General features: G+C 37.3%; 2 protein-coding genes across 2 annotated transcripts; one reads left to right on the forward strand and one right to left on the reverse strand.

Annotated features, from left to right (window-relative positions):
• The first annotated feature begins 1,670 nt into the window (after nucleotides 1-1,670).
• On the forward strand, nucleotides 1,671-3,606 carry LOC116140020 (geraniol 8-hydroxylase-like). Its single transcript, XM_031425651.1, has 2 exons — nucleotides 1,671-2,651; nucleotides 2,733-3,606. The coding sequence occupies exons 1-2, from the start codon at nucleotides 1,704-1,706 to the stop codon at nucleotides 3,354-3,356; spliced, it is 1,572 nt and encodes a 523-aa protein (XP_031281511.1). The 5' UTR covers nucleotides 1,671-1,703; the 3' UTR covers nucleotides 3,357-3,606.
• A 7,640-nt stretch (nucleotides 3,607-11,246) lies between these two features.
• On the reverse strand, nucleotides 11,247-12,322 carry LOC116140000 (protein FAR1-RELATED SEQUENCE 5-like). The gene is made up of 2 exons (XM_031425633.1): nucleotides 12,272-12,322; nucleotides 11,247-12,083 (listed from the first exon to the last, which is right to left on the reverse strand). Exons 1-2 carry the CDS (start codon nucleotides 12,320-12,322, stop codon nucleotides 11,247-11,249), a joined length of 888 nt encoding a protein of 295 aa, XP_031281493.1.
• Nucleotides 12,323-13,244: the final 922 nt, after the last annotated feature.

Below are 13,244 nucleotides of genomic sequence, written 5' to 3' on the forward strand. Positions count from 1 at the left end.
CTTTCACCATTCTTCACTGTCCCTAAAATCCCAGTTATTCTTGTTAAAACATCCCAACTTGACCTCACTGTCACCCTCACAAGGAAGTACGGTACCGTATCGCTTACAACCTCCAATCCGTACTCTCTATAGTTTACGCTCCAGAAAATCTGCACAATAGATATAAACAAAATATCAGCAAAAAAATTAAACCAAATCAAATATAAACAAAATACGCTCCTGAAGAATTGCTTAAGCGATGGGCAGATGATTCTGCCTCATACAAGATCTCTTAAGCGATACAAAGGATCGCTTAAGAGATTATAGATCTGGGCAGATTTGATTCTGCCTTGGAAGAGATCGCTTAAGCGACCAAGAGTAAAAGCAATTCATCACTTTTACTCTTGGTCGCTTAAGCGATTACAGATTGCTTAAGAGATCTTGTACGAGGCAGAATCAACATCTGCCAGATCTAAGATCGCTTAAGCGATCTTTTATATTGCTTAAGCGATTCATCGCTTTTACTCTTAAGCAATCCAAAATAGCTTAAGCAACCAAGAGTAAAAGCCATCAATCACTTAAGCGAGCCTTTGGATCGCTTAAGCGATCTTAGGTCTCGGCAAGTACAAATACCTTTTCTTCGGCGGCCTCCTCTTCCGCGACCTCCTCCTCCTCCTCCTCTGAACTCTCGCCGGACTCCTCTTCCTGGCCTTAATTCTGCCCGGCCTCCTCTTCCTCTTCAGAACTGTTTTGCTCCTGTTCTCCCTCTTGTTGTGCCCCCGTCGTCTCCGCTGCTCAAACACCTTCTTCACTGATCGGAGGATCCATCGGAGTAGCCATTGAACTGCTTGCGCGGCCGGACTCTATGATTCGAATAGGCATTGGGTTTTCCTCCTCATTGTTAATGTCAGCCATAGTTTTAAGAAAAGAAGAAGCTTTAGGATTGAATTTGGGTGTGAAAATTCACCGGAATGTGGACTGTTATCGCCGAAATATGGACTGTTATTGCTAAGATGCGTTTAGGGATTGAAGATATCGATTTTTGCCTTAATTGGTTTCGATTAAGCGATTTGAATATTTGGGGCTCTTTTGTAAATTTCAAATTTTAAAAACTTTCATTAATTATTTTTGTCCTTATATGTTTTAATCTTTTCATTTTAACCCATTTTACATGTTTAATGGATCCTAACTGTGTCACGTCAGCTTCTTCAAATTAAAAAAAAAAAAAGGGTAAACAGTTTCAAGGCCTTTTTTTCAAATCCAAACTTGGGATGACCGGTCAGTTAAATTTCCCCGTTAAATTTCCTCCATTTTCACATTGTGAACACAAACTTCCAAAAATTGGAAAGAGATTGAGTAAGACTTTAAATAACACCACTCTCTCATGTGCCCACTACCCAACATGTTCATTTCTGTAAACCTAACCTGACCCCTAAGATAATGCCAATATTATACATGGATGACAGACACAACGATACTGACAGGTCTTGTTTTACAATAATTTTAAAACATATCTGATGTACGTTGTAATTAAATATTGTAGGAATTCAATTTTAGATATATATACGTAGATTGGCAGTTTTGGCCTTAGGCCTTTGCCAATTTCTTGTGAGTCATTGACACGTGGGCTCCAAAAAGAATTGTTATCGTACTTGACCCTTCATATTTACCAATATAAATTCCTTACTGCTGCATTTTCTTTTCATTCACAAATTAACAATAATATGGCATTCGATATGTCGTCTTGGTGGTGCGATCCCAGCGATGAGAAATGCAAGATTTTCACGGTAATCATCACTTGTTTTGTTGTTGTATTGGGGGTGATCTGGAATCTCAAGAAATCGAAGAGATTAATTCCTCCACTGCCACCGGGTCCCCGTGGTTTTCCAGTAATCGGTTACCTTCCATTTCTTGATTCTCATCTCGCCAAATCATTCACAGAATTGGCTGGAGACTATGGTCCTATTTACAAGGTGTGGCTCGGAAACAAATTATGCGTAGTGGTGAGCTCACCTTCACTGGCAAAAGAAGTGGTTTGTGACCAAGATACAATCTGTGCCAATCGCGACCCGCCGGGCGCAGTACTATTCTCCTCCTATGGTGAGAACAATATTGCCTGGGCCCCTTATGGTTCTGCCTGGAGAAAGTTACGCAAAATATTTGTGACCAACTTGATGAGTAATGCGAGCCTTGAAGTTTGTTACCCTCTAAGAAAACAAGTTATTAAGAAAACTATTAGAGATGTGTACAGCAAAGTTGGAGAGCCTGTAGATGTTGGGGAATTGTCTCTTGCAACTTTGATCAATGTGGTTCAGAACATGATGTGGGGTGGCTCGCTTGAAGGAGAGAAGAGGACCAATCTTGGGGTTGACTTACGAGAGTTATTTGCAGAATTCATGGTGCTCCTAGCAACACCAAATGTTTCAGACCTCTTTCCGGTGCTTTCGAGGTTTGATTTACAGGGAATACAAAAGCGGACAAAGAAACTTTTGTCCTCTATCGAAAGGATTATTCTTGATCCCGTTATAGAGGGATATAGGAATACCGAATCGGTTAAAGAGGGAGAAGGGAAAAATGAAAAGAAGGATTTCTTGCAGCTCCTCCTCGAGCTTACTGAGCATAAAGATAGTGCAAATTCAATTACGAAGAGCCAACTTAAGGCGTTGCTTTTGGTATAGTTGCTGATTCGTAAATAGTCTTATTTATTATTTCCTAAGAATTTTTCCATCTCAGTGTTGTTATTTTCTTCACAGGACATGATTTTGGGTGGAACCGACACAACAACCACTATGGCGGAGTGGACAATGGCAGAATTGATGAAACATCCGGAAATAATGAAGAAGGTTCAAGAAGAATTAGCTGAGGTTGTAGGCATGGATGGCTCGGTGGAAGAGTTTCACTTGCCTAAGTTGAAGTACTTAGATGCTGTTGTGAAAGAAACATTACGTCTCCACCCGGCTCTTCCCTTTCTAGTACCACGTTCTCCGAGCGAAACTTGCACTATTGGCGGCTATACCATACCCAAAGGTTCAAGAATTATGATAAATGTTGGGGCTATCCAGACAGATCCTCGGTTTTGGGAGAACCCCTTGGAATTTCGACCTGAAAGGTTCTTGAATGACCCTGGAAAATTTGATTACATGGGAAAAAATTTCCAGTATATGCCATTTGGTTCAGGTAGGAGAGTTTGCCCGGGGATTAACTTGGCAGAGAAAATGCTTATGTCTGTATTGGCTTCATTGTTGCACTCCTTTGAGTGGAAATTGCCAGATGGTACTGAGTTGGATCTTTCTGACCAATTTGGGATTGTTGTGAAGAAAATGAAGCCTTTGATCGCCGTTCCAACACCAAGATTATCGAATTTGGAGCTTTATTAGTATGACATCTTCTCTTTATTAGTATGATATCTAGAAGGTGCTTAATTATTTAGCATTTTCGCGGTGGACTCAAAATGGGTAGGTATTTGCAAAATAAAACTTGTCTTGGGCCAAAAAGGGAGCTTTATGTGGCCCGTTTGTAAGTTCTATTTTCAAGCATCCAATGTTAAAAAATGAATAGGCACCATCATTAATCTGTGGTTGTGTTGCTTCAATTGTATGGTTAATGTCCAATAATGTCTCTTACTAATGTGCTTGAACTTGTATGTTGTTGATTCTGTGGTATCATTTTTATTAATTAGTTTAGTTTCTGAGGGTAGATTTTGCTTGACCCAATTAAGAACAAAAATTGAAAAATATAGGCGGCAATCTTTTGAAAGTGAACGAAGACGGTGAAGTAAGCTGACAATAAAGAGCCATTTAGATTTAGGCAGTGAACTAAGTCCCAATCTGACACGACCTGTCCCGACCCTCCCTATCCCATCGACTCCGAGAGCACTCATGCGACTCGAGTGACCGAGACGTGCAATGTGAGAAAACTATAAAAACCTGTTTATGAATTAAAACATCATAAAATTCTTCTAGCTAAAACATTTATAAACACTCCTTTTTGTTTGCCCAAAAAAAAAAAAAAAAATTATAACATCATTTGCAAATAAACAAAATACAATTGAATTTTCCGGTATTAGATTTTTCCATATCTTTTACAATCCAAAACATGAAATAAATACAAGAAACATAAACTTTGCAGCAGAAAATAGAACACAGCTATGGAACATATGCTGAAATAAAGTCGTGTGACCCAACCTTGAGTGAGATTCACTCCTTTGCACGATCTCCTTCTGGACCTAGTGGGGGAAAAGAAAAACATTTGAAAATGAGGGGTGAGCTAGAAATGCTCAATGAGTGGGGAATGGGTTAGTATGTAATAGAACATTTCAATATATAATGAAAACATTCATGCTTACAAAATTTCATTTGCAAAACTTCTTTCTGAAAACTATTATGGTAAACAAATCAATACTCATGTTTCTCTAAACATATCATTTCTCAAAACATTTCATATACAAATAACATTTTCATTTTTAAATAAATGATATACATTTATATATCCAAACCATTTCTCAATCACAAGTGAAAACTCTCACCCAACTAGTACTCAGAGGTAAATCTGTCCAACCCGGCAAGATCTAACATCGTGCGGATTGAACCACCAAATCCATCCTGCTAGGCGGAATCAGTCACCGCTCAAGCCTTCGACCCAGTGAGACTAAACATCACTCAAGCCGGTACAATCATATCCTGTGTAGTGATATCTGCCTCGCTCGGGCCTTCGACCCACTTAGGCCAGCAAATCAAATCCTGTGTAGCAATATCTGCCTCGCTCGGGCCTTTGACCCACTTGGGCCAGCAAATCAAATCTTGTGTAAAGATATCTACCTCGCTCGGGTCTTCGACCCACTTGGACCGGCAAATCATCAATCATACGCATGCTTAGAATCAAATCAATATCATGAGGGGGATGGGTCCTACATACTCATACACATTCTCAAAACATTTTTCTAATAAAATAAAATAATTTCATAACTTCTCATGTAACGTAAAAATATAAATGTAAGTTCTCAAATGTTTTCAAATCTAACAAGTTCAACCCATTTTCATTTCTTTTCAAATTGTTGTCCAAAAGCATCAAAATTCAATCTTTCTCATTTCAATCAACAATTTCCAACAATAACATTGCAATAAAGCTCATTTATATAAAGAAATCAAACATATTAGACAATTTAAAACAATAAACAAGTATAAATAAACATTTAGAGATAACTTTGTTAAAATAAAAGTTAAGGGTTTAGATTTTTCCACTCACATTTTGGAGCTCGACCCTCAAGCCGAAAAAATTGAACAATAATACTATATTTACAAAGAAATCTTACAAAGTGAGGTGGTAAAAAATAAATGGAAGAGTGAAACAAAAAGTCAAACTCATTATAATCACTTTTTCATTCATTTTTTGTCACATCACTTTGTATGAGAATCTTTGTAAGATTTATTTATAAGTGTATCATTACTCAAAATTGAAATCCTCTAACAATGCCCCTGCTTGCCTCCCTATATACAAAATCCAATAAATCCTCCATACATAAGTCCCCCTAAGGTAACATCTCAATATTAAAATCATTGGACACTTCACACGCCAAAAGATTAACCTAACTTATTCTTTAACAAAACTGTCTCATAACTGAACATCAATCGCTCTCGGATTTTTCATAAAAATTCCATTCATCAATTTAAGCCATAATTTTAATTGGCATTTTAGAGACATATAAGTTGTTTTCATAATTTTCTCAAGTCATTCTAGAATAAATAAATATTTAAAACACAATTTTCTTTCAACTCTTTCAAATCTGCCAACTGTTTCCAGAATTGAGGTTACTGACTTGTAAAATTTATAACAATTCAGCCCTTAATCTAAACCTCATGAAACTCTCCAGAATTAAATTATACGCATATAAGATTCACCAGAATTTAAAATCATTCAATTTGGATAAGAATAGATGCATCAAATCATTTTCCAAAAATACATGTTTTGCAGAAAATGAAAATTTCAGAATTCTCAGGGCAGATTTCAAAAATCCAGATAAAATTCAATCCTTTGAGTTTTTGAGTGAAATAAATTTCTAAACAATCCTCAAGAAGCCTACAACAAGATATCCAAAATTCAGCTTCGATCAAAAACCCAAAACATGTAAACAATTTTCGGAATCGCAGATGGACAGATTTTGCACAATAAACCCTTATATCAAAAATCATATCTTTAACCCATTTTTGTTTAGGAACAACATGTATGTTCTACCCACACGAAATTATTAAAATCAATCTCCCTATTTTAGTTTTGTTTTCATGAATTTATACCAAATCATAGACAAAGCAATCCAAAGAGAGTTCTTTAAACCAATTGAATCATAAATCACCAAAAAGGGAAACATCAAGCTTTACTCACCTCCCATTTGCTCAATCTCCCTTTGCTCTTTCCGATCACTGGAATTTGCTCACCGGCGGCCACTTTTCCAGCCACCTCCGTCTCTTCTCTCCTCTCTCTCTATTATTGGTTTCATCTTTGTCTCCCTTCTCTTCTTCTTCTTTCTCCCTTTTCTCTCTTTTCTTTCTCTCCTTTTCCTTCTCTCTTTTCCTCTCTTTTCCTTCTTCTTCTTCTCCGTTTTTCTTTTCATTGAAGAGAAACACTATGCATACTACTGGTTTTTACTAACTAGCCTACAACATGACATGGCATCTGACGTTCAGATGCCAATTCATGCCACGTCAGATAGTTTTTAAAAAAAAAATTCCCCAAAAAATTCCCGTTTACGAATTTTTTGCCCAAAAAACCATTTGTGAATCTCCTTCTCCTCTAAATCTCCAGCCACCACTCCGGCACCGAAAATAAACTCCGGCACCACCTTTAACTTCACCAGCCTCCCTTGAGCAAAACCCCTATCATCCTCACCGGAGATCACCCACCAATCGCCGGTTGTCGCTCATCTAGGGTTCGCACTCTTCAAACCAATTTTCGGTCGATTTCGGCATCAGAAATCTACCTCGACGCCACCTTTCACCTCACCGGCCTCCCCTGAAAAAACCCCTATCATCCCCACCGAAGATCACCCACCAATGCAATGTTTGAACTTGTTTTCTGGGTTTGTGATTGTTTCAATTAACTGCAATGTTTTTTTTTTTTTTCATTTTTCTTTTTGGTTTACAGCTCCATGGATCGGTTCTGTTCGTCAATTGAATCAATCATTGGTTCCATCAAATGCTGGAACTTCTTTTGGAAAACAATGCTTTGTAAAACCAATTTGTGCAGAACTATTGATTGCTTTTGACTGTAATAATTTCTAGAACCAGGAAGTTCATTTCAGAACTTGAGCATTGATTGTCTGCTCATGGATACTTGTAAAAGATTGATGCTTTTCAGTATTTTGTGTGATAGTGAATTGCATATATGCCACGGTTTTGATTACTATTTATTCATGAATTTATATGGGTTCTGAAGTATATTCATTGATATATATAATTTGCAATATTGTTGAGTAATCTGGTATATCTTCGCTACAATGCTTTTTGGGTCACTTTTGTTGAGTTATAAGTTAGGTTCTAGTTGAAAGAAGTATCATATGTTATAATATGCTGAATTATTCTTGGTTGATTAAGATATCTCAATGGTCTGCAAGTTAATTAATATGCATGTCAATTTCTGTACTCGCTTCTTTATATGGGCATCCTGTATCCAGTTTGTTTGGAGTGAGGTATTCAATACCATGTATCTCTGCCCTGTTGTTGTTTATGAACATCTTTTGTTTGATCCAGTAGTGCTTACTGAATCAATATGCATGGGTTATCTAACAATGGAATAGTTTCTTCTAAATTTATAAAGAAGCAGGCCGATATCTTTTTAACATGCAATAAACTAGGACATCAAAAACACATTCTGTTTGACTGTTTTCTAGATGAATATTATCCAAAAAGTATATTTGAAACATGACCAAGCCGAGTGCTTTTCAGTTAAGATATATTTCAAGAGGCATTGATTAATTTTATTTTTTATCAACAGCCTTGCAATTGCAAAAGAAGGTGAGCTTACTATTGGCACAATTGATGACATCCAGAAGCTTCATATCCGTTCTATACCTCTTGGGGAGCATGCACGCTATATTTGTCATCAAGAGCATTCCCGGACTTTTGCTATTTGTAGTTTGAAGAACCAGTCTACCGCAGAAGAATCTGAAATGCACTTCATCCGCTTGTTAGGCGACCAAACATTTGAGTTCATATCAACTTACCCACTTGACACATTCGAGTATGGTTGCTCCATCCTCGGATGCTCCTTCTCTGATGATAGTAATGTTTATTACTGTGTTGGGACTGCCTATGTTCTGCCGAAAGAAAATGAGGCTACCAATGTAAACTAGATGCAGGTTATCTTTGTTTTCAGTTTGAGATTGACATATTGTAGCAATGTTCCTATTTCAATTGTGTCTTTTCTCTGTGTAGGGGAGGATATTGGTTTTCATAATGAAAGATGGTAAGTTACAACTGATTGCGGAGAAGGAAACTAAGGGAGCAGTTTATTCATTGAATGCCTTCAATGGCAAATTGCTTGCTGCTATCAATCAAAAAATCCAGTTATACAATGGCAAATTCTTGACGATGACATATACCTTGGTGCTGAAAACAACTTTAATCTCTTCACAGTTAGGAAGAATAGTGAAGGTGGTTTGGCTTACAGGAGGAATGGATGGTGGGAATGGCAGCTTGATTGGCATATTTATTTTGGAGTGAGTTTGATGGGAATTGATTATATTGGGAGTGTTTGTGTTGTTTGATTGGTTGTAATGTTTTCCAGCCTTCCCCATGCATCCAGTCAATCAGTCACCATATCCACCATAATATGTTCTCTGCTCACCACCTGCTCAACCATTTGCCAAAACCAAAACCAAGGAATAAGCAAGCAAGCGCTTGCGTGCACAAGCAGCTCCTAGGGCATGTGCATCTCCTCCCAGCATGCCAAACCACCTTTCTTGGCCTTGCCCAACCTACATTTCACCAACCTAACACCGCCAGCACCCTGTAACCACCTGCAACCATTGTCCACCACACACTGCCGTCCTTTTTTTGTCCATTGCAATCACTTCCCAACCATCACCCACCACCACACACTGCAGTCTTTTCCCAGCCATCACCCCCCCACCCAAGCTCGCCCACCCTCCCTCCCCCCCCCCCCCCCTAGGGTACCCAAGCCACCCTGCCCTTCCCTGCCCTAACCACCTTTCTTGGCCTTGCCCAACCCAGATTCACACCAACCTAACACCCCAGCACCCTTGCAACCACGCAGCCATTAACAAAATCACATAATTTATTGTTCAGAATCAAGAAGTCAGCTCACCAGATTCAACTTCTTTAAGAGAACCATATTTTTGCAACTCATTGATGTAATTTATTGCTTCTAATTTAGGTTTTCAAATGCTTCAAGGTTTAGATATTCTTTTCCCATATTATGTTGTGGGTCATGTATTTAAAAATATTGTACAAGAAATGGCTAATACCCGCAATTATTAATAAAGTGTTTTTTTTCTTATAGTAAATCTTGCATATTTTTAATTGATGCCTTGCATGTACAAACATTATACAAGACCAAAATATATTGTTCATGATACAAGGGTGAAACTATGCACAATATATGATACAAGAACAAAATATTATCCAAGGGCAGCATGTATCTTTCGCTTGGATTATAAATGAACAAAAATAAATTATATATACAACTTTACGATATAACATCTTCAAACTGTCTATTCTTTTCACCATGGTCTTCACCCATTATTCTTCATTCACAAGTTTGAATCTGCGGGATACTGCCTATAAGCGACTGACCTTTCACTGTATTTCGGAAAATGTACAAAAAATACTTAGAAATTAATTGTACACCAAAAAGAAAAGCAGAAAATTAATGAATCATACCTGGCTTAATATATGAACTCCTTCTTCCATCCTGGAAGTTAGTCGCATCTTAAAAGGTTCATTTGCTGGTGTTTTCTTGGGAACCCCCATCATACAATCGATTTAGGGATGTCGCAACAGACACTTTTTCATGAAATTTCTTTTGTTTCCCTTTGCAACATTTTGTTCGAGCTTCGATTGCTTCCTTTTAATGGAGTCGACCTTTGCAACGAACAACTCGGGAGTTAAAATTTTATTGCTTGCCTCTGTGGAATTAGCACGAACACTATCAAATTTGATCCACTTTGACATGACATGTCACCGTGTCTATCAATCCCGCCAGCACGTTCATTTGACAATAATTTCTTCTCATGTCAGTAATCATATGCATCACCATATTACTGTCATCAATATTGGTTAAGGCTAAATCAGCCACCTCAGAGAATGAATTAGACATTGTCAAACCGTTCTCCTTCACAGTCGTGCTCCAGCTATTATAACTAACTTTAATCTTCGTGTGGCATCTATATACATTTTTCCTCCACCTTTTTAAAATGAATTTTCAGGTATATGATAAATCTCTTTATGAAGTAATACCGTTATTGCATGTCGACAAATAATTCCTCTAAACTCAAACAATCGACAGTTGCAACGAACATCACAACCACGGTCATCATAGCAAACCACAAAAGGCACACTATGACATGTCTCCCACCACGACAACTTCCTTTACAATATATTCTATTTCAGATTCAGTGGCCCGGAAAGAAGATATCTCACAATGCAACTTAGCAGTAAGCTCTTGCTGAAACTCTTTGAATTTTGCGATCATGTATGCCTCCTGAAATTGTTTCTCCATCGGATAACCGGTTATGCAAGAATCCATGATTTCCATGATCTAAAATCAGCCTCCTTTTCTTTTTCTACTTTTCACATAATGCATTCTCATACTGTTCTACAAACTGTTTCAAAGTGGTTTTAGAATTTACATACCCATCAAAGAATGCATGCATACTTTCACTCCGTTGAGTGGTGGACATACCGGCCCAAAAGGTGTCTGTTACAAATGTGCACCCACTTTGTCTTTCATTAAACAGTCCAAGTAACCACCATTGTTGTGAAGGTTGTATTTATCAATGAATCCAGTCCAACGTTGTTCGAACTCCTCACGTGTCAATGAATCATACACAGCATTTGCAAAGCAAACTTAATACGTTCGTATTCGCTGTACCCTTAATTTTCCGGCAATTTCTTTATTTATGCCACAAACACCATCGGAAAACCAATCTCGATTGCTTCTGCATCGCCTTGTCTTGTCAGTGATTATTGCATTTGGAGCACAATTCCACATACATGCAAGCCAAGATTCAAAAGCCAAACAAAAGTTCTGTGTCCTCATGGGATTAACCCACAACCTAAGAGTGTTGAATGCCCATGATGGTCAACACCAACAAACGCCGCAAATGGCATATCATACTTGTTGGTCAAGTATGTAGTGTCAAATGTGATAACGTCGCCAAATTCCTTAAATGCAGCCCTACTTCTTGCATCTACCCATATAACATTTTGTAATCCTGACCCTGCATCATCTAAATCCATCATGTAAAAGAAATTTGCATTATCTTTTTGCATCTTCAAAAAATATTTTTGGATTGCATAAGCATCCCCGGCACCAAGTCGCATCCTCCTAACTTTTTCAATATAGTTCCTACAATCTTTTTGTAAGAAAGTCAAATTCTCAGGACCGCCTGCTTCAACTAACATGGAATTGAAATTTTTATTCGGCCTAATCCCGACCCTATCATTTACTTCAAGTCTCCTTTTCACATATGGTTGTATACCACGATTGCTCCTGAAATATCTAGTTTTCGTTGGGCTACTGAGATCATGGTTATGATTCAACCCCACTGAACATATTTGCCATTTTCCGTTACCACGTACGGCTGCACCAACCCGAGCCTTACAATCTGTCTTTGTCACTGGGTACAATTTAAAAGCATTTCGGGTGTTGCTACTCGACTTCCCAGTACAAGAACAAGCTAGTGTTGCGTTTGTCACCTCTCCATCATCATTTTTCCTTGAGGATCTTATAATAACTTCAAACCCCATTCTATTCCCATAGCTTCTGTAGTATTGGAGAAGATTATCAAGTGAATCAAAAACCATCCCAGGCTTCGGCTTCCATTCCTCCTCTGCACTTCCTCTATCTTCAACTTCTTCAAATTGATTATACTGATTCATTTATTTTATAATACCCAGAATTAGAATATTATAAGATAACAAACATGATAGAAACAAAACCATCCAAATTTTTGTTTAAACTACATTAACTTGTGCGTATACAAAAATTTATCATTTATCATAAAAACATGGGTACTCATTGATACATAATAATAACTTCGTTTCATTACAATGCTTACCCTTTCAGTATTAGAAACTGAAGCCTTTAACTGTTCATTTATCTCCTCCATTGTATGCTCCTGCATGTTATCAGCCTTTGTTTCTGCTCCTCTGCAAAACCCTTAACAACTTAAATTCATTTTGAATGCAATGAACTAAACTAAACTTGTGCATTAATAATTAAGAAAAAACAATTAATAATTACAGTTAAATCAGGAAGATAATCTATTACATTTATGCATAAAGTTCTATTTAGCACTCATGTTTCAATACACGGGTACTCTCTTTGATTCCCATTTATCCACATGCAGCAACTATATGTAAACCATATAAGCTAGCACATCAAATCAAAGTAGTAACAACTAACCTCACAATTGTAAGAACTAAATGTTTTCTAAGATACCAAGGAACATCTCTCCTAGATATATAACAAGAAACTAATTTTTAACAAGAAGGTAGAAAACAAGAAGAAACATCTTTATGAAATAAGAGGCAAAAAGACAAGTGCCTTTACATCATTGATCTCGAAATGTCTATCCGAAGGGCGCTACTCGAATCTGTTTGGAAAAGTCCTTAAAAATTGCCAACCTTTTTCCAACTAGAACCCTGAAACAAAAAAAGGTTATAACAACTGATCATTTTTCTGAATTCAAGAACTTCATATACGTACCTAACTAGAGAATGATTCAGTTATACATGCTACCAAACATATAACAAAAAGACAAGCAAGGGGAATATAAATAACAAGAATTGAAGTCCCATTTAGACACACTTCCATTACAATCGAGATCATGCACTTCAACATCAAAAAGCACCTAAAATCGGCCATTGAAGTCGGTCAAATGAGCTCTGATACTATGTAAACTAAATGCAGAATTTTGTTAAAATAAACTGTTGACATAATTAAGTTGTAAATTGACTGAAGTCAACATATGTATATTTATCTTGGTCATTTCCTTATGGAATACCAAAGTAAAACCCATATACAACTCT

Source organism: Pistacia vera, unplaced genomic scaffold, assembly GCF_008641045.1.
Source record: "Pistacia vera cultivar Batoury unplaced genomic scaffold, PisVer_v2 Contig360, whole genome shotgun sequence".
In the NCBI taxonomy this organism is placed as follows: Eukaryota; Viridiplantae; Streptophyta; class Magnoliopsida; order Sapindales; family Anacardiaceae; genus Pistacia; species Pistacia vera.

What these genes read in the sequence shown, in the direction of transcription:
- LOC116140020 (XM_031425651.1), top strand. Translation starts at nt 1,704, where the DNA reads ATGGCATTCGATATGTCGTCTTGGTGGTGCGATCCCAGCGATGAGAAA. An exon ending in AACTTAAGGCGTTGCTTTTG is followed by an intron (nt 2,652 to 2,732) that starts GTATAGTTGCTG and finishes TTTTCTTCACAG; the next exon opens with GACATGATTTTGGGTGGAAC.
- LOC116140000 (XM_031425633.1), bottom strand. Translation starts at nt 12,322, where the DNA reads ATGGAGGAGATAAATGAACAGTTAAAGGCTTCAGTTTCTAATACTGAA. An exon ending in CAGTTTCTAATACTGAAAGG is followed by an intron (nt 12,084 to 12,271) that starts GTAAGCATTGTA and finishes TAAATGAATCAG; the next exon opens with TATAATCAATTTGAAGAAGT.